This window comes from Patiria miniata, unplaced genomic scaffold (assembly GCF_015706575.1).
Source record: "Patiria miniata isolate m_02_andy unplaced genomic scaffold, ASM1570657v1 HiC_scaffold_24, whole genome shotgun sequence".
Classification (NCBI taxonomy): domain Eukaryota; kingdom Metazoa; phylum Echinodermata; class Asteroidea; order Valvatida; family Asterinidae; genus Patiria; species Patiria miniata.
In genome coordinates, this window is record NW_024037063.1 from 20,339,816 (window position 1) to 20,367,800 (window position 27,985).

The following is a 27,985-nucleotide window of genomic DNA, read 5'->3' on the forward strand; positions in this document are numbered from 1 at the left end:
TTTTTGGGGGGGGTGAGACTATATGACGTGAACTTTGAAAATTTACTACTGCCATTTTTTTAATGGAATTTTAATTTTGTTTGGGGGACAATTGGTTTTTGTTGGGGGGGGGGGGAGCCCCCCGTAGAACTGCGCCTGCGTAGTTAAAAAAGAAGACGAAAAAGCAAGCAACTGCACACGTACGCGCAGCGCTGTGCTAATTAACGAGCCTTCATTTAGGACACTTTTTTTCCTTCTGACGTGATCATGGTAATCCTGGGCGGGAGATGGTTTAGATGATGAGTTCACCTTCCTGATTACCATGGCAACGGAAGAGAATATAATGAACATGGGAGGGCGGAGTTTGCACTTTCTTCCGCAACGGAGCTCGGAGAAGCCGAACGGCTGGCTGGACGGCGGACGCGAGACCGTACCACAACGGCACTTTGCTTGGTTGGGGGACCGGACGAGGCGACGCTCCGCTCCGCGCAGTTCGGCAGACTTGAACAGCAACTTATTTCGGCCTTCGTGATTCACAGGGTGAGTGTATTAAACTATACAACTTCCTCAATTTCATCATAAAACACAAGCATAAATTACATCTTATTGACTATACTGTGAAAATTTCACGTTATTTGCATAGAAGTTACGTCTATTTTTAATGGATCACACAATTCAGCTGTCCACCACTGATCATTTACCGTTCTACGAACTGATGAAACCATTAAATAAAATGAAACATGGATGTTTTCCCACCTCGATGAATGGAGAACTTGCAAAGGAAAACATGCCAAAAATCGCTATTAATATTTCAGAGAAAAAATAAATGACTTGTTCCTCAAACTCATCAAAACAAACCAAAGTATGACAGAAAAAAATAATGTTTCAGTCATGATTGTTTAATTTATATTTAATTTGTATTTGAGTGCATGATTGTGTGTAATCTGTAAACCTCACTCAGCTCAATAGCTTCCAATGAAATTCCATGGACAACTATAAAAAGGGGTTCTTTTAGTAAAACGTGCATTAGGCCTACTTTTGATAGCATGGACAAATTTCAGTCATTCTATGTTGTTTTTTTAGATGTGTGGAAGAACATGCTCTTTTAAGATACACTTCATTGGTGTATCAAATTTGACTTTATTTTTATAAGAAAAGAAAATCATTAACTCGTGTCACTTACTTTTCGTAGAAACCTGCTTCGCAGTGCGTGGACTGAATCAAACGTAGGCGTGCAATCGGGTAAGTTTGCTCAGTTTATTATTGCTTTTGTCTGTGGTGTTTTCAAGCTCTGGCAGAAGATTCATGGTCCGTCAGTCGGTCGGTCGGTTTGTCCCCGAAAAATTGACCAAAAAACGAAAAACAAACATTCCAAATTTAAATTTTCACGAAAAAATAAAACATAAAATAAATTAAATACTTCACAAAATTGTGTGTAACATTATACGTGAAGTTGTTTATGAACATTTTGTAAACGGAGGCAAGATATGTGCAGTAATGTTATAGTCACGTGGTGTACAGCGCGCTATAAAACCGCGCGAAAAAGCACGCAATATTTTATGGGAGATTTAGGTGCTTCTTTTGGTCAATTTTCGGCGCAGCGTGGTTTTCGCGTGGGATCAGGGCGCGTGGGACGCGGTGCGTGGGATGCCGCGGCCCCACGCTTGTACATTTTGTGTGCACAATCTCCGGTCAAATTTATAGACTTTCATGTAAGATAGCCAGAGCTTATGAGTCGGCCTAAAGAGAATTGAAAAAAACGCAAAAAAAAACACACACACCCAAGTGCACCCACATTTGGGTGTGTTTTTTTTTTGCGTTTTTTTTTTCAATTCTCTTTAGGCCGACTCACAACTTTATTTTGACAAAATTAGTAAGGAGATGAGTCGAAGCTGTATCCTAGCCAAACAGCCACCTATGCAAAAAAAATGCCTTAAATTCGCTATTACTGGCTTTGAAAAAAAATAGTCTTTCTTGTAACTGACCCATCCTCGTCTTCTGCACCTCAGACAACCCTTCAAGTTTTGCAAAACTACTTTTGCCCATAGATTTAGCACCCTCACTTCAAATTCCTTTGAGGTAATCTTCTGTGGAGTATGGTCTCAAAACTTCCTCTGGAGATTTCAAGAAAACTAGACATCTTGGTGTTGTTTCCAAAGGGATTTTTTAAAGAAATGTTCAAGCTCTGGCAACAGAGCTTCTACGAGTCACTCGATGTTTTCTGTCAATCCCCCCCCCCCCCCAACAAAAAACCCCAAAACGAAAACTGTAAGGTAATGTCTCAATAATGATAGTCATGTGGTATTTTGTGCGCTACGAACTTCGGGGGCTTCTTAACACCTGTCGCTATACCGGTACATCACCCCTGCCTCTGGCCCTGTGTCACTTTTATTAGTGTCCAGGGCGTATAGGAGTGAGGATGCAGTTGCATTATAAAGGTCACTATTGTTTTGCATTGTGACTTTCAACAAATGGGAAATCCTTATTTCAATTGACAATCATGACCAAGTGAGTAATTGTATCATTTCATGCAAGACTTTCATTCAAGACGGCCAGAGCTTATTGTGCATAGCACTCTTTTCTAAACAGCGCGTCCCAAAATACTCCCCGCAACTTTTTTTTGCGAGGCTCTAGCGTCTACGCTACCGCCATTATTTTGATACCAGTTTAAAGCTTGGAATCTGGCGAGTATTTGTTTGGTATTTTAAAAGAGTTTTAAAATTATTCGTGTTTAAAATGATAAAGGCATGTCGAAAACAAACTCAACCGATTTCAAGGAAAATCGATGACGCGGTACATCAGATGCGAACTCGAGTCATACTTTAAGCGCGCTTTTTTGAATAGTACATAAATGCACGTTAATTTCAATTAGAACTGGAAACGAAGAACAACTTCAATTGTGAATTAATTTAAGATGTTGTCTACGTGGATCGAAAAGAAAAGGAAACACAGAAATAGAAGGCAACGAGATCGTCACATCATGAACGTGATAATCATCTCCACATTAGAAAAAAATGCGCGTGATTGATTTTCCTTGAAATCGGTTGAGTTTGTGTTTGATATGCCTTAATGAACACCAATCATTTCAAAACCCTTTTCAAAATCAAACCAAGCTTACATGGGATAAATGTTAAGATTCCAAGCTTTAAAAATAATGTAAAAATAATGGCGGTACGTGTTTCTGCGGCGACGCTAGAGCCTCGCAACAGTTGCGGGTATTTGGGGACGCGCTGTACAGGGTGAATTAAAAAAAGCGAAACCCAAATATCGGGACTATTGTTTTAGTGAAGTTCTGCATGTAGCACTTTCTAAATCTAGAATATAAAAGCCCAACTCATGAGCTTTCTTTTAGTACAAGAATCATTCATGTACTTTTAAAGTTACGGAATTTTAAACACAACCACCGTTTTAAAGTTCTGTCCACGGATCACAAAAAAGGTGTGCGTTCGTTCAGCAAAACGAACACAATTGACACACATCCCTATGTGATTTGTTTTCGTTTTGCTGAAAGAACACCTTCTTGTGATCCGTGGACAGAACGTTAAAACGGTGGTTTTGTTTAAAATTCCCTAACTTTAAAAGTACATGAGTGATTTGAATGATTCTTGTACTAAAAGAAAGCTTATGAATTGGGTTTTTATATCCTAGATTTTAAAAGTGCTACATGCAGAACTTCACTAAAACAACGGTCCCAAAATTTGGGTTTCGTGTTTCTTTAATCATCCTGTATGTGGTAGTGGGGCTAGGGACACAGAGGTAGTCTGGCATCGAGGGCCCATTTATGAGGCTGGTTTTGGCGTTGACTACCAAAAACAAAAGTCCTTAGGAAGGAAAGTTTAAAAAGAGTCCTGTACTCGCACCGTAGTTTAGCGCGTTCTTTAACCTTAAATACAAGGCATTATCAGCAGCGATAAATATAAAGGCATATAGTCATAACATAAAACCACCGGGGTTTTTTTTCAGCATTAAGTTTTAATTACGACGGGTCTTTGTGTGTGTGCTAAAAACATCCAACGTTCACTATTTTTAGAGAGTAAATCGAGATTTTCTTGATTACAAGGGGAAAAGGGCTTTCAATTTCCTCCGAAATTATCCAAACTGGAAAGAAAATTGATTATTTGCTTTCCTATATCAAATTACTGTAAGATTTCCGTGCGGATAAATGTTTTTCTCTTCTTTTTTTTAAATTGAGACAGAGGCTGTTTTAATTAATGATACAGAGTTTGGTTGATACTGTTTCATTAAGGGATAGTTTGGAAGTACATTGTAATTGAATTTTGATGAAATTAATCGTTTATCTCTTAAATCAAGCACCTTTTTTTGTAGGCGAGGCGTTCTAAAACAAATATTGACTGCTATAGCTCGTGGTGTAGTAAAACTATAGCCTCCATCGGTGATCCATGGAGCGTTCCATTTCTCTACGCCTCGAGAAAAAAAGAACGCTCCATGGACCACTTCGGGGGAGTTCTTTTGTTACACCAATCCAAGCAGTCAGTTTTAAAGTTACGGAATTTTAAACACAACCACCGTTTTAAAGTTCTGTCCACGGATCACAAAAAAGTGTGCGTTCTTTCAGCAAAACGAAAACAATTCACACACATCCCTGTGTGATGTGGTTCGTTTTGCTGAAAGACGCTTACCTTCTTGTGATCCATGGACAGATCTTCAAAATAGTGGTTGCGTTTATAATTACGTAACTTGAAAAGTACATGAGTGATTTGAATGATTCTTGTACTAAAAGAAAGCTTATGAATTGGGCTTTAATATCTTAGATTTTGAAAGTGCTACCTGTAGAACTTCTTTAAAACAATGGTCCCGACATTTGGCCTTTTTTTTTTAACTCAACCTTTATACTATAATACCAGGGGTGATATATGAAGAATATATCATTGACTGAACATTGGATTCCAAGCGAAGAAAATTTCCAATAAAAATGAGATTTTTTTCTTTAATTCCGTGAAGATTTGTCTTCTACATATTCACGCTCCCACATTTAAAATACTCGGTGGTACAATGGACTTGCATGTCGTCGGTCACACCACGAACCGGCGTATCTCAAGTTGATTTTTTTGTCCAAAACTTTTTATTTCATCAAAATGCTCATCCTCACAAAGTTTTATTCCGATCTGAGTTTTAATTAACTAAAAACACTAATAACTCTGCGGTGTATCTCTAATTCTAAGAATTCTGAAATCGTTCACCACGACGTGTCGTTTTACGATACGCCGCTTTACACGCTAATTCCCATAGTGCTGTGACGTCACTAAGGATCATCGACACGAAAAGTGTGAATTTAGCTTTTCATCTCCGTATCTGGCACACGGCCACTATAACGCGCGTTGTATGATATACGATCAACATGATACAAATCTGTTTCACGAAGTGACGTGTATCTTGAGAACTGCATTTCTTTAAAAACTAAGCAACTCAGATACACACGGATTGCATACAATAAAGTTCAATCTATAATATAACTAGCAAAAAAAAGAAAACAGCTTGAATTCTTACACAGAGTACAAGGAATAAGCCTACAAACATAATTATTACCAACTTTAAATCGGTTTTTCTCAAAACACAAAAAATGGGGTACGTCGGTTCGTTGTGCAACCGCCGCTGTATTCGATTGTAAGCTAGTATACGACGTGGTTTGAGGGTGGATAGTCGATATTAGCTCCCAAGGTATAGACCTTTATCATACTGCCACCATTTCAGTCATGTTCCCTGTATCTTATAACTGTACGGAATGATAATGTTTTTCGTGCAAAAAGGAACCAGACTTTTTTCCTTCCAGCCTCGCTTTGGTTACGTTGATTTGAATGGGGAAAATCAAGATGGCCGCAACATCATAATGGTCTATTGGAGGTTTGCAAACTAGTGACCGAGGCGAAGTACACCCGTTGTTAACGATTTTTCTCTTCGGAAAGAACCAAGTTGAGGTTTCTGCAAAAATTGAAGTTCGTGTTTTGAGGTTATTACAGAACTAGCTCCGAAAAACTTTGGACCGTGGCAGTTGTGTGCAGTTTTCCCAACATACGCGCACCATTTCAACCTCTGCTTTGATCGATGGCATGCAAAATAATAGACTGCAGATACGTTTTACCATATATTGCCGCATAGACGTGTGTACAGTCCTGTATGTATTTTGAAGGGACCAGTGGTCATATCCTCATGTGGTAATACGCTCAACCAAAAAATGAAAGTCCCCCCTCAATACTTTTTTGTCTAACTCAAAAACTACCGGGCACATCTTGCTCAAACTACGACTGATCAGTACAGAAATTCCTTAGCAATCCAGCCAAACTCCTTGTTTAGCCCACAACAGTGATAATGTGTACACAGTTATGCAATTGATGACAGATGGTACCGGAAAAAAGTTGCACTTTTGTAGGCGTGTAAGATGAGTGTGAACCACAACTTGCACATATACATTAATGTGCAACTGTTTTCGGTATCATTTGTCATAAATTGCATAAATTCGTACACATTATCACTGTTTTGGACCAAATAGAGAGTATGGCCGGATTGCTAAGGAATTTCTGTACTGATTAGGCGTTAATTGAGCGAGAGGTGCTCAGTAGTTTTTGAGTTGGACAAAAAAGTATTGGAAGGGGGGACTTTCGTCTTTGGTTGAGTTTGTTACATTGAATGAGTTTGAAATTTGTTTTACGGAAAGTCTATTTTGTTAGGCCCGCGGGGCCAACCATTATGTCCTCTGACCGGCCGTCTGAGCCACTGACTGACTGATGGATTATACTCAGTTACGGAATGATTTTGTAATTCTCTAAACTGAGAAATTTGGGCAAGACTTCCTTTAATTTTTACATCCTTCATGTGTTTGTGTGTGGTCCTCTTGAATCTAATCTGATCTTGCACCATGTCCCGACGGACGTTGGCTGCACGAATGTTCGCTCTCCACTCCTGTCTATCTTGCGCTTTACGGTGTTCCAGGTAGAAGGTGCCGTTAACAATGATGTCATTTTCCCATCTCTTCCTGGGCCTACCCCGTCTATTTTTCACAGTGACTGTTTCTAGCAGGATGCGTTTTGAAACTTGTTTTCCAAACTCTGTTGATTCTTCCGCAGGTTTAAATATCGAGAGCAGCCTTCACCAAGAGGTCGACAGCTTCGACAGTGCTCTGCCAAAGGGTAGATCCGCGTCCCCTCCTTCCTCACCCCCGGTGAGCTCCGTTGGCCTTTTGGATGAACAAAATGTCCAGAATGGACATCGGTAGGAGTCAGAATTCTCCCAACAGCCACTCCTCATTCCAGATCTCGGCCCAGGTCAGCGTGGGCCGCTGCAACCCCAGCCCGGTCTCAATCTGGGGCAAGCGCCTGCAGATGTTCAAGATGTTGCTCTTTCCGCTCATACCGGCCGTCTGCCTCTTCGCACTGACGGCCGTCAACGTGAAGGACGCCGTCTCATCCCGCCAGGAACTGGCGGACTTCAACTCCCTCTTCCAGCAGTCGGTGGCCCTGGGCTCGATCATGCACGCCATCGAGATCGAGCAGTCCCTGGCCACGCTCTACACTCGCTACGACGACTTCAGCCGAGTCAGTTTGGACAACAGTTACGCCGAGACCGACGTCGCGGTCCGGGATCTGCCCTACTGGCCTGAGGAAACCCGCTTCACCTCCAGCCAGCAGTTCCTGACGTTCCTCAACGGGCTGAGAGCCGAGAGCCGACAGAGCAACACATCAGTCTTCGAGCTGCTGAGGATCTACTCCAGCGTCAACCGGGCCTTCATGCCGATACTGACGGAGAACATCTTGCAGACAAACCACGAAAGCCTGTGGAAGAACGTCATGGCCTACGCGTTCATCATCCGCGCCCAGGAGTGCACCGGCGCCATGTCGGCCTACGGTGCAGAGTTCTATCTCCTCGGGGGCTTGCAGACCATCAACTACCTAGCCTTCGTTCGTAACAGAGAGCTTGGTGTTATCCACTTGAACACCTGCCTGAACTACGTGCCTTCGACCAGGGACGTCTACAATCAGGGTCTGGAGGCACGAAATATACAACTGAGCAAAATCGAGACGATGATTGAAGAAATATACAACAATCACACGGAAGGTACAGTAGACTCATTTATCACCCCTCCCCCGGCTTACCTTAATCGCGCGCATCTTTATTCCCTTTCGTGTCCGATCTGTTGCATAAATATGTACCAAGTATAACATAATGCTTTATAGTTCTTTCGCAAACAGGACGCTGGGATACTTTGAAGAATTCACGCTCTGATTGGTTGGATTTTGCGTGATCTGTGACCTGCGCGTCATTCCCCATAAGAGTTTTTTAAATACCTAAGACAGTTTACCCTTTCCCATTGGTCAAAAGCCCGTCTTAAACGGATGACCTGCTGGCTGGTCTTAAACACTTTTCCAGTGTCACATGAAATTTGGACTCCTATGAAATCCGGTGCCTTTTACCGTTTTATTGGTTGAACGTTCACAATCCTCAAGTAGGCACGCGCAATACATGTACTGCCTGTGAGTCAGTATTTCATAGTCCTAAATTCACAACGCACTCATCGCACAGTACGCGCGACGTGCGCGCCAATCTCATAAAAGGAGATGTTTACGTCTTACTCGCGAGCTGGACACTCCATTATATAGCTAGAGGGGTGTTTCAAAAACAGAGAGTAAAATTGTTGTATAAAATCGTAGGAAATGTTAAATTGTGACTTGTTTTGACTTTTTTACCGAAAGGTTTCTATTTTTTTGACCGAAAAGGTTGTGCTTGGTCGGTATTAAACACTATGTTTAAGACTGGTTGGAGTCTGGATGCTGAAAATTACCCTGGCCGGGTTATCAGCATCCAGACTCCAACTAGCCTTTAGTCAAGGCGCGCGTGTCTACCCGGACGCGTGGCGGCCCAGATTCTGGCACAAATTGTTTCAGCATCCGGGGCGCCACACGTCCGGGTATAGCCACGCGGGCCTTGACTAAAGGCTAGACTCCTACCAGTCTTGAACATGCGTCTAACACCTCCGGCTCCAAATCATTTTATTCCCTTAATAAAAATTACGAATCGGGATGAAAATGACTTTGTATTGCCCGTTCTTCTGGCTAGTGGTCCTGGACGACAGTGCCTCGCTACTGCGAGCCACGCACTGGCTGGGGAACACCACGGCTCAGCTGAAAGTCATGAGGAACATCGGACTGTACTTGGAGAGAATAGTCAACGAACGCATCAGCCTGGATATCACTTCTAAAAACGAACAGGTAGAGGGAACACTGCACAATTAAACAAGGGGCAACTCTTACCCTCGGGTACCCCGCAAAATGTAATGGATTTAAAAAAAAAAATGCAATCCTTTAAATGTACCGTTGTGTCCATTCAACTTTAATCTTCATACTGCCTTTTAAAGGGCGTTTTTGGGGGATGCATTTTGGGGTTTTTTTTAATGCTAATGCGAATTTCCATATTCATGAGCAAAACTGTGATCAGAAAGGAGTTTGACCTTTTTACTAATAAATTCATAATTATGCACGCATGCGCATAAATGGGCCTAGGCCTGGTGGCAAGAAGCGAAAGCGGTCCACATGGGCGTCGCGGGGGGTGGGGGAGGGCAGGGGGCGCTTGCCCCCCCCCGGAAAAGGAGGCAAAAAAGAAAAAAGAGGTGCTAAGCCATATTGCTATTAATTTGATGGGGGGGGGTAGAGCAAATGTTTCCCTGCCCACGCTCGGAAAATGATATATTGAGAGTAATATTAAAAAGGTTAAGAAATGTTGGCGGAAAAATGTGCTTCCCCCCCCCCCCCCAGAATAATCCTGGCGACGCCCATGGCGGTCCATTGAAAATGAACAGGGGTCCAAATATTCGGGTCATTTTCTCTCAATGTCTCAAGGATTTTCGCTTTTCTAAATTAGAAAAGCCCCTAAAATCGTAAAAGGTTTTCTGGCCTAAGTATTTTTTCCCAGGGGGGCACACAATAAAAAACGTTAAAAGCGCACGAGGGCAAAGGATATCAGCAGGACTCCTTCAGCTCTCCGGCACGAGTGGGGAAAAATAACCGTGTGCTTCGGGGTACCGTCTACCACCAAATTTCGGGCCGAATCGCGGTGCAGAATCGCGCGGGCCAGGCTTCACCCTGGCTGAATCATGGGCTAATTTCAGCCACGGTGAAGCCCGACGCGATTCAGCACTGCGATTCGGCCCGAAACGGGTACCCCGAAGCCCACCGTTATTTTTTCCCTCGTGCGGAAAAAAGCTCTGCTGAATTCCTTCGCTGTCGTGCGAACAGGACGAAAGCATTTGTAATAGTTTTATTCTGTGCCTAAAAATAGTCCACTTAGGCCAGAAAGTAATGCCTATTATACGATTTTCGGGGCTTTTCTAAATTAAAAAAAGAGCGACACATCCTGATGAAATTAAGAGAAAATGATCCGAATATTTTGGACCATGTTCATTTTCAGTGGACCGCTTTTGCGTCTTGCCGCTAGGCTCATTGATGCGCATGCGTGCATAATTATGAATTTATTAGTAAAAAGGTCATGATGTTTCTGCTGCTTTTAGTGGTTCATTATTGTTTCAGTATACGACAGTAAGACAATGAGAATATTTGAAAATAAAAATATTTTCAATAAGCAGAATTTTGGTTTTACAATTTGAAGAGAAAAACATTAATAATTATGAAGAGTGTGTTCTCTCGAGGCAAGACAGTAAACTATATTAAACTCTATTTTTTTTCTCTCTCTGTAAGATTGCCTTGGCTGCTTCCCTATTCGGCGTTGTTTGTTTGGTCATCCCCATCATCTTCATACTTGTCTCTAAGACAACGCAATCCATTCAGACCTTCGCCTCACGTACGTACATTTATTTCTTGTCTTCTTCCTGTAGACTAATTATGTTAACCAAGTGAGGGACATAGACATCATAATAAACATATACCCCCGACGCACGTATGCTTTTCCGCTGTGTGTTTTTGGGCCGCAAATGCGGCCCTGTCCGGTTCGTCCGTGACTGCGTCATACATGCTGACGCGCACACTCTCTTGTTTACTATACTCCCGAGGACAATGCTTTGTGTTTTTCTTTGTCCCTGTAATGTAACACTATCCCATAGACTAAGCACACCAACCCACCACAGAGGACCGTTTTGAACAAAAGACCCAACTCCCGATGACTGAAAGGATCTGTTGATCTCCCTTTGTACTGTGTGTCTGTCCTCGGGGGTTATATAGACGTTTGTTTATGGTGTAAATCGAAGATTCCTTTTGTTCCTTATCATCGATCTTTTGTTCATACGTGAACTTTTTTGTAGCAACACCTCCCATAGGTTTTGTACACGTTTTCTAACGTCCTCGATTTGACTCCTGTCCCCAGATACACATAGTCTATGTATAATAGACCCTTGGGAAAGCAACTAAGCGTCTATGATAATTTATGTGAGCTGATTCGGCAATTAATTATGCAAAATGACTGCGTCTTGACCTCGACATTCGGACGGGCGCGGTTCTACCGGGGGGGGGGGGGGGGGCTAGGGGGACTTAAGCCCCCCCCCAAAAAATGTTTTTGTCTAGCGCCCCCCCCCCAAAAAAAAAAATCCTTAAAAACAAATTGCATTAGCAAAAGAAGGATTGTGATGTACATGCGAACGGTCTCCCCCTAAAGAAATAGTCGTGACAAGGGTGCATTAGTTAATATAGTGTGAATGATTTTAGGATTTTATTGGCGCTCCCCATTGAAAATATGGCATGAGCCCCCTTATAGTAAAACACTTGTGATATTTTGTAAAGAACTAACCGAGAAGACGGTAGAGTTGAAGCTGGAGAAGAAACGGAGCGATTCCTTACTGTATCGGATGTTGCCGAGGCCTGTTGCCAAGCAACTGAGGAGAGGGGAGGACGTCAGCGCTGAGTCGTATGAGCGAGTCAGCATTCTCTTCAGTGACATTGTGGACTTCACTGAGATCTCGGCCAAGAGCACCCCTATGCAGGTCGGAACAAACTTGTGATTGACATGTGATGACTTGTGATTGACTTGTGATGACTTGTGATGACTTGCGATGACTGGCCACTGACTTTTCATTGACTTGTCACCGCCTAGAGATGAATTGCATTAACTTTCGGTGACTTGCGATTACTTGTGATTGATTTGTGATCTACTTGTGATTGGCATGTGAATGTGATTGACTTGTGATTGAGTTGTAATTGACTTGTGATGGCTTGTGGTGACGTGTGATTGACTTGCGATTGACTTGCGATGCCTGGCGGTGACTGGCCACTGATTTTCATTGACTTGTCACCGGCTAGAGATGTGGTGCATTGAATTTCGGTGACTTGTTGTGATTGGTTTGTGATGACTTGTGATGACATATGAAGACATGTGATGAATTATGGTGACTTATGATTGATTGATATGTTACGACATGTGGTTACTTGCGATATCAGAGTGTCAGGGGATCGAATCCAGCTGCTGGCCATAGTATGTAGTGTCCTTGGGCAAGCCACTTCACCCACGTGCCTCTCTCCACCCAGGAGTATAAATGGGTACTGGCATTAGCTGGGGAGTAACCTGCGATGGACTAGCATCCCATCCAAGTGAATACAAATATGTGACGTGGTATGTCCAAATTTGGCACTTTTGGGAAAGAAGTCCATTTTTAGTTATTGCAATATTATTAAAATTTAGTCCCAGCTTTTTCAAACGCCGCTTTGTTTTTTTAGAAATTGGACATACCAAAGCAACATTAGTCAATTTTTGATATCGGAGAGTCCAACATGTCACGCTAATTTTGCGTCATTTCAAAACAAAATCTTGAACAAAGTGCCATTTTGTGAAATGACATGCCCCTCTAAAAGTTTGTGTGTTTTTTTTAATACTCTGTCGATGAAATTTTAGTTTGAAACTTTTACAAAACATTTGAAACATTAGCAGCATCACATTTTTTTTTAAATCTCAAGCTCTGCCCAATTCTGGCTGGTTTTGACTTACCACGTCACATATACTGAAATGTGTATCCATGTGGAGTCATTTCTTTGTTCTCGTGTACTTAAAGTTTTTGAGTTTGAAAGTTACTTTCAAAATGTTCCTATCTTAATTAGAATTAATTTCCTGGGATGAAATTCGGACTTATATCCTTTACATAAAATACTTCAATTTGCGACGGCTCAACATACCTTGGAAATTCCCAGTTTTTGAGTAAAATCCATATATCTATTTCGTGATAACCTTGTGGAGACGTATTGTCTTGACCTATAGAAATTGCCCTGTGGAGACGTATATAATCTTTTGTTTCCTATTGCGCACATGTCTCCACAGGGTACCGTGTACCAGATCGTACATTCTCATTTGCTTCATGCGACAGAAACCCGAGATAAATGCCTGCCTGATGGGCCATATTGACTTCTTTTTTTAAATAAATCTGATTTTAGTTCTCAGATATATTCCGTGTCTAGCAGTCAAATGGATCGATGATTTTGTTTGAAATCCGTGGTAGGTGGTGGTTTTCCTGAATTCTCTCTACCAACTCTTCGATGATTGTGTCGAGAGCTATGACGTGTACAAGGTGGAGACCATAGGGGACGCCTACATGGTGGTCAGCGGCCTTCCCACGAGGAACGGCAACCGACACGCGGGAGAGGTGGCATGCTTGGCTCTGGAGATGATGGAAAAGAGCAATGCATTCAAGATTCCCCACCTCCCCTCCGATCGGCTCAAGCTAAGAGTCGGTCTGCACACCGGTGAGCGTTTAAATTTGTATCCTCTTGTGGAGACATTTCTTTGTTCTCGTGTACTAAAGTTTTCGGGTTTGAAAGTACAGTTTAAAAATGCTCTTATTTTAACCAGAATTAATTTCCTTGGCTGAAATTCAGACTTAATATCCCTTTTCTAAAACTCTACCATTTGCGACGGATCAACATACCTTGGAAATTCCTTGTTTTTGAGTAAAATCCATATCGTAAATCTATTTCGTGAAAACCTTGTGGAGGCGTATTCATCTATAGAAATTGCCCTGTGGAGACGTATACAATCTTTTGTTCCCTATTGTGTGCATGTCTCCAGAGGGCACGGTGTATCAGATCACGCAACCTAACATCAATGTTTATCACACTGTGTGGGTGGATGACACTTAGGTTCTCGTAGTGTTTTCCCTTCAGTAAAGCTCTGTACTGATGACGTCACACTTTATTTACATGTGCACTTTCCTATGGAGCCAGTGGGGGCCCACGGTCCACTGAGCGCTATAGGAAAGCAGTGACGTAAACAAAGTGTGACGTCATCAGGACGGAGGCTTATTAAACCTATCCAAACCAACAAAAATATATCGTGAAAATGGACATGGGTTCGAACCACAGATCTTGCGATCCATGGTTCATTCAACTATCCACTAGGCCACTGTGGCAGCTCGACGAAATCCGTTCTTTGAAATGCTTTCATGTATGAGTGATAGCAATGGTGTGGCGTCATTGCTTTTTCTTATGAATAAACATCAAACTATCTGAATAATCATGATCATAGACGATGGGTGCTGCAGATAAAAACACCGCCACTGGTGATTTTGAACTGGGCCCTGACTTTAATTTGGATTCGGAGTTGGGTACGACATGGCCGTTATTCCAATTCGGGTTTAAGTCAACTTTGTGTTCTTGTATTTGATAATTTTACGTGTAATTTATGTTGACATGGGTTCAACTTGGAATCTATTTTAAGTTCCATACAAATTCGTTATCAGATATATTTTACGTACTAAAATACTAAATTTTATTATTCTAAGTTTTTTTTGTTTTCATTACTTAAGGGCCGTGTGTGGCAGGAGTTGTGGGCTTTAAGATGCCGAGATTTTGTCTGTTCGGGGACACCGTAAATACAGCTTCAAGAATGGAATCTTATGGTGAACGTAAGCTCAGTTTAATAGCAGGATTCGCATCTTGTTTTTGTTGTCTTAATAAAGTGAGTTATAGTTGGGGTGCGATGAGTTTTGGTTGGGGTGCGGTTGAGTTGCAGGTTGGATTGGGTTGGGTTGGGTTGGGTTGGGTTGGGTTGGGTTGGGTTGGGTTGGGTTGGGTTGGGTTGGGTTGGGTTGGGTTGGGTTGGGTTGGGTTTGTAAGGTTGGGTTGGGTTTGTAAAGTTGGGTTGGGTTGAGTTATGTTGGGTTGGGTTGGGTTGGGTTGGGCTGGGTTGGTTTGGTTTGGGTTGGGTTGGGTTGGGTTGGGTTGGGTTGGGTTGGGTTGGGTTGGGTTGGGTTGGATTGAGTTATGTTGGGTTGGGTTGGGTTGGGTTCAACAGCTCGTTTGAACATTAAAACGTGGTTTATGATACAAATCCATTGCAACAACCAGTCGAAGCCAGCTATCCTCCCAGGATCTGCTAAGACAGCTATTGAGATTGAAATGAGAGAGAGAGGGCCAGGGGGCGGAAAGACATGTCGTAAACAACTTCCGTTTAATATCCGCAGGCCGAACCAAGCCAAAATAGCAGTTACCAATTACTTTTAAGTATCATTGATGCCCCCTCAACAAATGAAGTCCCGGTGCTCCAAATGTGCGACACGAGTGAGTAGGCCCGTGTATCAATAATAAATGATGGAAAAAAAATGTGCCGCGTTTGTCTGCGATGGGCAGGCCTAACGGCCATTGATGGCAATAAAGTGAAAGAAAACATAGTCAAGTTAAAGAGTTGGCCCCAGGTGTGTCCATTATGAAAATCACCAGAAAGTAACAAATTGAGGAATTTAGTGGCTGGTTTGATTTGCTCTACGAAGTACACATGGGTTCAAGTTTCAGGTACATTGTTTCCAGATAGTCCGGGGCGCTGTGTGCGGTATACAAGCAGAAGCAGAAAGAGCACATTCGACGGAACGAGGAACATAGGCCTATTAAGCAATTCGAGTCATTTACTTGTCAGTGTCCCCTGAATAAAAGGTCATAAATCTTTTGCCGCACCGATTATTTACTTCTGTTGGGAAAGATATTGCTTTGGCGCCAACAAAGGCATGATGGACCTCGTATAGGGGAGTTGCAGATGGCGAAATGCGGCTTTAAATTCTACAGTATGTCCCCCAAAAAGTGCCGTCTAACTATTTTTGAAATAAATACCAAACCATGAAGACAATTTTGAAAATTGTGCAGATACTCCTTATCCTTGGCCTAAAGTCCTGTAAGATTTCATTAAATTTCAGTCATGCATCACTGCACAATGGTCGAATGATCACAATTACATTTTCGGACACTGTGACCATGTTCTTGCCTTAATCAATTTCAGCGCTGTGACATGCAAGCTGTGTAAAATCCGGCATGTTTTCAACAAACGGTTGATGTGGTTTGGGATTGGAATCATTTGCCCTTGAGCATTAAACTGAGGTCTTGCCATGATGACTGATAGCCAGGCAAATGATTCCAATCCCAACCGCAGCCCTTTTCACAACATGTAGGATTTTACACAGCTTACATAACACAGCACTGAATTTGATAAGGCAAGGAACTTGGTCACAGAGTAAAAAAAATTGACAATTGTGCAGTGATGCGTGACTGAAATTGAACGAAACAAAATTCCCAAAATTGCTGTTTAACACCCTCATCATGCAAGAAAGAGGCATTTTAATGAATCTTGGCCTTTGTAGGTTCATTAGTTTGTATTTCAACAATCCAATGATTATATTTGGAAACATTTATATCTTTATTTTGCACCATTGGCCTTCCATAGTTTACCAACGCATTGCCCGTAATCCTCATTACATCGCTACCCCATCCTTCTCTTTGCAGCGATGAAGATTCACACGAGCGCCGACTGTTACAATATTCTGTCCATTCTTGGGGGTTTCAAGGTGCAAGCTCGTGGTACCATCGACATCAAGGTAACATATGCATAGTCGGTAAAAACGTCAAAGACTTTGTCCATGACACTATTGATGCAAAGTTAGGGGCCTTATTCAAGAGTCGGCCATGTTGAATTGAAAGTGATGTAAAATCTTCATTTTTGGAACTTGCGAAGAGACATGAAAGCAAGTACATTTCTAAATAAATCAAGTCTGCTTAAAATATGAATAATAAAAAAAATTGTAATTTAACATTCCCGAATGTTTTAAGCCAGATTAAAAAAATGACAGTAAACTAAGGTTGCATAAATAGTCTGGCGCCATCCCATTCAACAATTAACAATTTATGAAATGCATTCAGGGAACACGACTAAAATGGCTACCTCGTGAGTCGTGAATAAGGTCCATGAACTATAAGTAAATGACATCTTGCAACGTCTACCGAATGTCTTCTTTTTCCCATGATGCTCTACCAAAAAAAAAACCAGTCTGGTTCCCAGCAATAGGCTGGTTGAGGCAAACATTTCCGTTGTGATTTTCAATTCAGGAGGTGGGATTCAGACCTGTCCACGTCATGCATATCATTTGCATACATCAGGAGGATGCCTCCTGATGTGTGGAAGATTTACCGCTAGCTACCTGTCCCCATACTTGAAGTTCGAATGACAAAGGGGACAGGGGACCAGACTAGGAAAACCTCTCCTTGGTAACTTTTTGGGGCGCCCTCCATTGTGGATTGCTCCAATGGGTGCGTTCGTTTAGCTCACCCGGGTCGAAACGGGTGAGCCCCGTGCCATTCGATTAGCTCTGGCGTCATTCTCGGGGCTCACCCGGGTCAGCCACCATTGACCCTGCTCGTGGAGCAGAGTCACTGGTGGAAGTACGTCACGCATGCGTTGTTCATTCCTTAGAAACGGATAAATATGGCGGCCGGATAGCGGAAATCTCAAGTGGACATAAAAGTTGTCGAAAGGATTATATTGGGTTCATTGCGACTTTTGAGGATATAATTTCAGCACAACATTTTTTAGTTTTGCAATTGACTAAAAAGCAGTAAATCTCAACTAAGACCCAATCCGAAACGGGGGTTTCGTCAGTTGCCGTGGCCGCGGATAAGGGCGTCACGTGAGGATCATGATGGCCCCCGGTTGAGCGTTCGATTAGCCCGGCTGTCGTGGCTGACCCGTCTGCCTTTACCCGTGTCGACCCGGGTGAGCTGAACGAACGCACCCCAAGTGTGCTTGGCTTGATTTTTTTTTGCAGGGCAAGGGAACCATGAAAACCTACTGGCTGATGGGATACAAGCCCTGCACGAGCCCCAGCGCGAACCAGTTGTTACGAATCGGCGTACCCAGCACTCAGAACATCGGCATGATCTGTTGACGACCTCAACTAGGCATGGAACTCCGCGCCGCCGTTGGCCTACAGACCCCTTGCAGCCGGCGTCACAGATGAGGGCAGGTCTTTGCATGGATGGTTTACACTAGAGTGGGCCTACAGCACGGACTACTCCCTTCCCAAAATGCTTTAAGCTCTGGCAACGGAGCTTCTTCAAGTCACTTTGGTGTCATTCGGTCGGTCCCCCAAAAATTGACCCAAAACGAACCCCCAGTGTCCAGTTAAACTGTAAGTACCAAGTCGTAACTGTCCACAAAATCAAACAAAATACATTAAATACTAAACTAACATTGTTTGTAACAATTTGTGAAGTTGTTTTTGAGAATTTTTTACTCGGAGGCAAGATAATGTGCGGTAATGTTAAAGTCACGTGGTATTTTGTGCGCTAGAAACTTAGGAGGTTAGGGGGCTTCTCGACCTGTCACTATGCATCACCCCTGCCTCTGGCCCCGTGTCAGTTTAATGAGTCTCCAGGGCGTAGGAGTGAGGATGCAGATTTGCATTATGGAGGTCACTATTACTTTGCATTGTGACTTAATTTCAACAAATGGGAAATCCTTATTTCAATCGACAATCACGAACAAGTGAGGAATTCTATCATTTCATGCAAGACGGACGTAGCTTATTGTGCAGTCGTACTTGTTTTGGTTTTTCAGGGTCATTTTCCAAAACACGGCTTCGGGCCGGCTCCGCCGCCTTCTTCCCTGGCTCCGGAATGATTATGAAACCTTAAATGCTCGAACGGAGTGAACATGGACCTATGTGTATTCTATGTCAGGGGCCTTAAAAAATACTTCCGGCCTTGGTGAAGTAATTTTTGGACTTTAATAGTCTTGAAAAAAAATCTTCAGAGCAGTAAAGAGGTGAAATGTATTGCATTGAAAAGTTGGACTCGATTAAACACGATATATAAAAAAAAAAAAAAATTGAGGAAAATTTGTTTAATAAAAGGGGTCAATCGGTGAAATAACAAGATACGGGTTCCTATGATAATATTATTTTTAATAATATTAACCAAACCACGCCCCAATAATTAGACTTTGTGACTATATCCGGTTACAGAAAATAAAATCGGCAGATCGCCCTTTAGAGCCCCTACTTAACTTTTCGCGAAACGTCTCGGAAGAAATCACATCAACAAACACAATGGCGGTCCTTGTATTGCAAGAGACCGTTGCGATAAACTGATGTTTTGCGCGGGGAAAAAAATGTATAAATAGTTCACAAGTTGATTATTTCTTGCATTTGGTGTTTAAATTGGTGTTTCTTTCAACATTTTATTTAAATTATGTAATTACGTCTACCAGTGTAAATATGACGTATAAACCTGTCGTTAGCATTTGTGTTTAATACACAGTCACTTTTACTTTCCTATATAATTCGTACCGTCTCCACGTAGCAGTGACTTGTACTTTTGATCGTAATGGCGTACTTAACGATTGTGATTTGCTTGTGATTATGTGTGTCGGAGTGATAATGTCTTACGCTGACGATTTCGCTTAATTGTTGATCATGATTGGTATTATTTGTACATGTAAGCTACATGTACATGGTATAGAAACACGTGCAAGGAACACGCATGCGCCTTTGTCACGTGACTGAACAAACTCTCGCTAACTCTCGCAAACTCTCGTGTTGAGTTATTACATTGAAACCGTCAAATATAATAAGGAATTGTGCACCCACATGCATTTGTTAATGTAAATCTTTGGAATCAAGTTTTAGTTATTTTATATAATTTAAATGTTTCAAACTACATTGAACAAGCTTCCAAGCGCCCGTGGTCACGTGATTTGGTTGATTGCCAAGATGCGGTCCACCTATCACAGAAAAGGCATGACGCGTTGTGACGAATGTCGAAGGCGCCGACAGCACGTGACCAAATACGAGCAGCATTCCCCCAGTTTCCGAAAATTCCCGACGTATTCCGAACACGTTTTCGTTGATGACCCGGATGCGCTCGCGATAGCTCGGGTGTTCCCGATTGTACAATAAGATAAAGATTTACGGTAGCGCCATGTACTAAATCTCATTTTTAATTATGAGTTTGTGAGGTTCTGAAAAGAACCGGGGAAAACTCAACGTTTCGGGCAGCATGCACTGCCCGTCGTCAGGAGACTGAATGGATGCCAACGGTAAGGGAGGTTTTGAGTATGAGTGGAAGCAGTGAAGCGAGTGAAGGATGCAACATTTGAGCCGGGGATGCTGGCTGATCAGTGAGGCGTGAGTCATGATGGAGCTAGGGGATGCATGAAGATCGGTGAGGCGTATCAGTGTGGAGGAAGGGGGTGGAGGTGAAGGTTGCCCAGGGTATAGGGTTTGCAGGCCAGTAAATCGGTCCGAAATGCCTACGCCGGCCAAATCACGATTTGCATGCCCTCAATTTCTTTAGTATTTGAGCATGCTGTGGGCCATGAACTTGAGGGTTTGTAAAAAATATGGGTGGAAGCCGTGCACAGGCCTGTGAGCTTATAGTTCTGTGCAGTTTGGATGAAATTGGAGCCCTAAAAGCGCTCTATTTTGCAATGGAGTGTAGGCGTCGTTTTTCAAAATGGTGATCATCTTCGGATGGAAATTTCTCCCAAAAGTCATCAGATTACCCCAAAAAAATTGAAAGATGATGAAATAAGCTTAATTTGATGTGTGTCTCGAACACCTTGGAGAGTTGTGAGTACTTTTCCTTAATTTCTGGAGTGGGGGCATTTATCATTGGAGTCTACGGCAGTATTATTCACTGGTCTGGACCCTTAAGGGACCCACATGCTGACTAGGGTGGGGGAACTGAGTTGTCCTTGGGTAAAGAAGACCCATTTGACTGAGCGGTAAGATGGAGCGCCAGATGTCACTGATGGAGAAGCCGATGTCTTGAAGAGTACCGTGTCGTGCTTGAAGATTTCGATGGCTTCTCTGATGCGGCGAGGATCAGGAAACCACGATGCGAGTGCACAATGTTTTATTTAACGTGAACTTAACGTGTTTTGTGCACTTCATGACTGAAATGTATTTATTAAACATTATAATAAATCTATTTATTTTTGATGACCCGAGTTTCAATTATTTTGGAAATTATGGTACTTTTACAAAAACTAGTATTTATGCCTAAATCAAGGATGTCTTTGTGTAATTCTATAGTTCATTTTTATTATGTCTGCTGTATAATGAATGGTGTAATAAAACTTTTTGTGAGTCAAAAAGAAAGTACCGGAGTTGAAAAAAAAGTACTTAACAGAAATGTGGCTCGCTACATTTAATATAAAATAATATAGGAATAAAGTACATGTTATTGACTAGTAACTGTGAAAATTGCACATAATTTGCATAACATATTACCAAGTTATTTCTGTTATTAATAGAAATATCACAAAATTCAGCCGTCCAGCACTGATTATTTACCGATTCGCATCGATGAATACTTTTAATACAATGAAAGAAAACGAAGGAAGACAGAAAAACCCGGCATTCTCATTTCAGAAAAGACCTGATTTATTCCTCATATAATGTTTCAGTATTGACTGAAACTCGGAGCAGCATTGCTGGAGTTCCTTGCATAGAGGCTGAAATAAAACATGGTGTTTTCAAGATAGCTTCAAAGCATTTAGCATTGACAGATATAACAAATTGCTCTCAGTAAAACATGCATAACTTCTGATGGCATGAATCAATTTCGGTCATTCTTGCTTGTTCACATGAGCGGAAGAACATGCTCGATGAATACGTGCTTCATTGATGTTTCAATTTTAATTGCTTTTTAAGGGGGGAAATATATATAGGCAAGCATATTTGGATGTAGGCCTAAGTTATCTCTGTGTTTAGTTTCCCTGTCGACAAAAATCGAGTATGGATTTTTTGGCACCGTTATGGTCTGATGAGAAACTTGGCCTTCGCGAATCGTAAACCACTTCCGACGCAAGACGTGCCAAAGTTCCGTCCTTGGTAGCTTTTTCCAGCTAAACCGGAACGCAACCGGATGACATGATTAGTTCTCCTGGCAGTAGTCTTTAAAACCTTGACCCAAATCTGCGCTTGTCAAGTTTGGCGTAGCCTTGATACCAATCTCCTTTTTTTCATTATAGTCTAGTTTGGCACATGATTGGACTCGGTGTTATTTATAGTCGGCGTATTAAAATAAGGGAAAATATACAGGGTGAGTCAAAAATAAAAAACGAAACTCAAATGGCAGGACCAATTTTCGAATGAAGTTTTGCCTGCAGCACTTTCAAAATCTAGGATATAAAAGCCCAATCAATAAGCTTTCTTTTAGTTCAAGAATCATTCAAATCACTCATGTACTTTTCAAGTTAGGGAATTTTCAACACAAACACCGTTTTCAAGTTCTGTCCACGGATCACAAAAAAGTAAGTGTTCTTTCAGCAAAACGAAATCGATTCACACACATCGTTTTGCTGAAAGAACACTTACTTTTTTTTCACGGTGATCCGTGGACAGAACTTGAAAATGGTGTTTGTGTTCAAAACTCCCTAACTTGAAAAGAACATGAGTGATTTGAATGATTCTTGTACTAAAAGAAAGCTTATGAATTTGGCGTTCATATCCTAGATTTTGAAAGTGCTACAGGAAAAACTTCATTCAGGAATTGGTCGTGCCATTTGGGTTTCGTGTTTTTTTTGTTACTCACCCTGTAGAATATTATGTATTTACCATAAAAATTGATATGAAGTTGCTACCTACAATCCCGGCCAAAATAGTTGGGACACGTGGAAATAACCGTAGCCTCCCACGGTCACCCACTCCCCCGCTCCCCGGTCAATGTTGTTCTCTCCAGCTGATGGAGCACACACCGCGCAATGAGAGACAACACTGAACGGGGGCCGGGGGGTTGGGGGCCCAGCGAGATTTGGCCAGGATTGGAGCCCCTCCACTATTGCTCTCTCGTTGTCTGCAGTTCAAACCATAGTTCAAAGACATCATTCCTTTGAAGAGAAATCTGATGAGGAACATTAATGTTAGACAGGTGGTTTTTTTATGTGACTCAGAAAGGTTGGGCCTCTTTGTGTAAAACAAAAATGGGTTATCTCAGAAACTTGATACGCTCGGTACACGGGCGCGTCAGAAACGCAAGAAATGAATGAGAAATGCCACCCACGAGGATAGCCAAAACAAAAATGTGCGCCGTATTACCGAACATAAATGATTCCATCTCGCTCGTGACATCAAAATGTGGTACGATGTTTTATCTGCCCCACGTCATCATGTTACGGGTTAGGCCTACACGCGGTCGAACACACGGTGTGAAGTAGACCTTGAGTTACTTCACAGCTCCTGAAAACATACGTCAGCGGGGTCGACGCTTTACGATCGGTTCTGTGCCAACTCCAGCATATTTTACTCAACTTCCACCACGGAGAACTTATATAACAACAATAACAGAATGTGGAGAGTTTGTAAACGTTTATACAGGTGCTGACGTTTCGAACTTTTATGCAATTTGGGCTGTGACGTCGGATGCGTATTAACCGGCTATAAGGAAAATGGGTAGAACAACACCCCCTCCGCGCGAGGACCCCCGCCCCCCCCCCCCCAACCGCTTCGAAACAGGAAGGCAAAAATGAGGTGAGTGGCCTATGAGGCCACTACAAGTTTCCCTGCAAAATGGACCCAAATATTCCATAAGTTTCCCAGCAAAATGGACCCAAATATTCCACGATACTGCTTACTCATTTTTTTTCCTGCCCTGTGCTTTATCAAATCTGACGCCCCCAAGGGAAAAAGTGACAATTTGTCACAATGCAATGTGAACAATGCAATACCGATAAGAAGGGCCTTTATTTTCATTTTGTGGAAAGAAATATAATCTCCGTGTGATATCTAGGGCTCGAGGAACTTTATGAAACAATTGATGTTGAACTTTGTGAAAACCTACTGGAACTCGCCCAAAGAGAGCCCACGCAACCTTCTTTCGTTTTCTTCTTTTTTGTCTCCGTGGTTGCGTCGAGCGGGCGAGTCATTGGGCCCAGCCGTCGGGTCAGACACGGGGCAAACTGCCGTCAGGGCACGCTCCGGAAACTTGGCGTACGATGAGCAATTCGACGCATGGGACTTAAGCTTTAAGGACGAGCCTTAGTACAGACACAGTCAATAATATTTTAGTTCATAAAAATGCTCCTAGAGGCCTGAGACCACGTACACGTCAAAAACTCAAACATAGCGGATCCACCTCCTCGCGTTAAACCAACCACCATGCTCATGCGCAGAGCGGAGACCACGCCCTCAAAGTAATGATCTGATGGAAACCACGCCTCCTCAAGCACCTCAGCTCCCAATCAGCGTCAGTTGTTGCGCACTGGGTCACTATCCGCCACCCCCTGAATAAAAGCAAGCGGAGTCGATACAAGGTCAGAATCCGCGTACTTTCTGTCCGTGAATGTTTGAATCGGTTTGTCAAGTCTTGGGTAAAGAAGACGATTTGGAAAGCAATTGCGATTTTTACGAAAGCAGTGATTTTTCGAAAGGTAAGTCTTGTAGTTCTTTGAAGATTTGGCAATTGGACATCATCATATTTTTGGTTTGCGTTTTCGTTATGCGCCATCACAGGCCTAGGTAACTTATCTTTCATGCATGACAACATTGTTTTTGTGCCTGCACAATGCCAGAACTGATATAAATGTAATGGACATTATTTTGCAAACACTCAAAAGTGACACTGTCAAAATATCATGAACTATCCTACTTGACTGTAAGTAAATAATAGGATCAAGTATCCTGTGAAATCGTTGCGCCTAGTATGTTGTCATTTTCGAGAAAAGAGGTTACCATAATTTCCTCGCGATGGCTAGGACCTATGGTTTGCGTTGAAAAAGATGAAGATGCATTTTCGCAGGTTCTCAAAAAGGATAGGCCTATCTACTTTGCTGAAATTTTAACAGGTTAAATTATAAATAAGCTGCTTCAGATGTGTTGTATTGTTGTTCCTCATATCGGCAAGAACACTTTTTTTGCAATCGGTGGATATGTTTATGCTTAAAACCTTTTCAGCAAGGAAAATAAGTGATGCGGCTTAAATTTGGACGAAATTATTTAGCTGTTTAAAAAAAAATCATCGTGTTAATTCCCCACATATGGCTAGTGAATTCGTTTTTACCTCGGCCATGGAGGTTATGTTTTCATCGGATTTGGCTAGTTTGTTGGTTTGTTGGTTGGTTTGTTGGTTGGTTGGTTTGTCTGTTAACAAGATAAATAAAAAAGCTATGGACGGATTTGCATGAATTTTTTTAGGGGTGGTTCTTGGTACAAGTACAAATCGATTAGATTTTGGAAGTGATCCGGATCTGGGTCTGGATCCAGGATTTTTGTTCAGGATTCTTGACCATATATGCGAGTATTTCTTTTGGGTGTAGGCCTACTGACAATATGGCGGGGAATTGTTTAGCCTTGGCGGAGGTTTGCGCTCTCTGAGTGCTTTCCAGTTTTCAATGCTTTTACTAAAAACAGCGATAAAATATGAAAAACTTCACCTATCTTATTCTTACCGTAGTTGGTTTCATTCCATGTAAACGTTTGATCTAAATTATCAGTGTTCACTGCACTTCTGCCGTACAAAACGGTGCGGTTAAAAAAGTATCCTTCTGATCTGGGGGACAGATGGAGACTGATAACCTTTCGCACTGTGTTTTGGCGATGTCCCAAGATAACCCATTTATGATCACAGCAGCAAATAGGTATCTTTCCCACGTTCGGTTTGTCAAAATTAGGTCACTGAAGTCGATAGGACAAAGTTTAAAAGTTTTGAGTGTGGAGTGGAGACCCCCCCCCCCTTTTTTTGGTGGGGGAGGGGCACTGTCTCATTTATTATATTTTTGACTGTCGATGCTAAAACAGAGAATGGCTTGGTATTTAGAAGAAAGCAATAGAAGATAAAACAATTATACCTCTTCCCCCTTCAATAAAATTATGGCAACACGTCATTTTCGTCTTAGAAGGTCGATTTTATGTTTATGATGGAGGCAATGTTTGTGCTTATTTCAGGGACGGCGGAACCGGAGGGGACAGAGAGAGGGGTGGCACTTTCCCCCAGATTTTCCCAGGCCAACAAAAGTGCCCCTCTCGCGGTTGTAAACGTGCCCCCTCGAGATGAAAACAAAAATGCCCCTCAATGGCACACATGAAAGCATTATGATCGCGCTACAAATAAAATTGTCTCCTCTCTTGTAATGCAAAACTGCCCCTCAAAAACACTTTTAAGTATCCCTCTCGCATTAACAAGATTGTGCACCTTCTTGAGATGCAAAACTACCCTTCGAAAGCACAAGTACCCCTCTCGCAATAATACAATTGTGCCCCTCTTGAGATGAAAAATTGGCCATCAAAAACAATAGTGCTCCTCTCGCGATAACTTCTCGAGATGGAAAACTGCCCCTCGAAAGCACAATTAGTGCCCCGCTCGCAACATTAAAATTGTGCCCCCTCTTAAGATGAAAACTGGCCCCTAAAAAATAATAGTGCTCTTCACGCGAAAAAAAAATAGTCACTGAACTGGCCATCAAAAGCAACAGTGCCCCTCTCGCGATAAAAAAAAATGTCTGTCTACATAACTAGGTAAAAGAAACACAAAGAGCAAGATGGACAACGTATTCATAATTTGTTCCTCGTCATATAGGTGTATAGCGAAATGAACGGACCATATTCTTTTCCTTCACTTTCACACCGACGGAAGGTGCCCCTTTTTCTGAACAAGTGCCCCTTTTGGGTGCCCCCCCTCCCCCCCCCCCCCCCCCCCCCGGTAGAAAAGCGCGTTCCGCTGCCCCTGGCTTGTTTGAGTTTCTACATTTTGTCTGTGTATTGCACAGGGTGTCTTAAAAAAAATAACATAGCAGTCAAACAACATGTGTTTTTTTTCTAAAGGAACTAAATATTTTTTTGGGTAAAAAAAAAATACCATGAGATCATTTGAGATGATAAAGTGTTTCTTTACCCTTGACAGGATCTTTGTTCGCTGTGATTTGGAGCTTTTGTTTAAAAGTTACGGCAAAGCTTGTAAAGACCGTCGAAATCTGTTTGGGCCACTTTCATCGCCTTCTTGGTATGTGAATGCCTTTCATTAGATACCAAGCGGCCCAACTTGGAATTCAAGTCATTTCATTTAAATAGCTGTATCTCTGGACTGGGGTGTCACAATGATGGGATAAAGACCATTGTGTAGAGTATTTACTATCTTCAGACTCTATAGATAAGTTTTGCAAAAATAAAGCGCTAGTATTTTTCCAAATATTTATGGTTGACTGCTGCAAATTTTTTAGACACCCTGTATTTGAAGTAAAAATGACTTTCTCCGTGTAAACAAATTTTGGAAGAAAAGTTGTTTTGAACATACAAATTACACAATTTGTATTATACTCCTTTCCATTTATATTTGGGGGTGGATTTTCTCGCAGGATGATTGATTTGTTTGAATGATTGATTGATTTTGTTACAATTAGGATTTGGTAAGTTCCATTTAATAAACAAAGTAAGAAACCTTTTACTTTATCGCGGATCGATATTTTTGATGCGATGTCTCATTGGAAACTCACAACCTTTCTGATGAAAAGAAAGGAATTTACAATTGGATTTGAGTTTGTATTTCTTTTGCAATGAATCTTAAAAGAAAACACCACGATATCCATTAATGTGTTTAGGTGCTGGCAGGGATTTCACTTTAAACAATAAAACGCAATTACATGTATACAAAATCACATGCACATCTGGTTTTGTTTACTTCTTTCTTTGTTCAGCACATACATAATGAGAATCCTGTCGTCAATTATCGTCATGGCAACCATCTGGGTTGCCATAACAACGGCCCAAGAGACGACGTGTACTTGCGACCCTGCGCAGTATGAAGGTAATGTTCTC

The 27,985-nt window shown here is 42.0% G+C and overlaps 1 protein-coding gene across 1 annotated transcript; it reads left to right on the forward strand.

The window, feature by feature from the left end:
* The first annotated feature begins 94 nt into the window (after positions 1-94).
* LOC119732178 (receptor-type guanylate cyclase daf-11-like) lies at positions 95-27,953 on the forward strand. The gene is made up of 11 exons (XM_038205599.1): positions 95-519; positions 1,172-1,221; positions 7,062-8,049; positions 9,049-9,200; positions 10,683-10,785; positions 11,718-11,917; positions 13,421-13,664; positions 14,723-14,821; positions 16,686-16,777; positions 18,002-18,364; positions 27,865-27,953. The coding sequence occupies exons 3-10, from the start codon at positions 7,179-7,181 to the stop codon at positions 18,119-18,121; spliced, it is 1,881 nt and encodes a 626-aa protein (XP_038061527.1). The 5' UTR covers positions 95-519; positions 1,172-1,221; positions 7,062-7,178; the 3' UTR covers positions 18,122-18,364; positions 27,865-27,953.
* Positions 27,954-27,985: the final 32 nt, after the last annotated feature.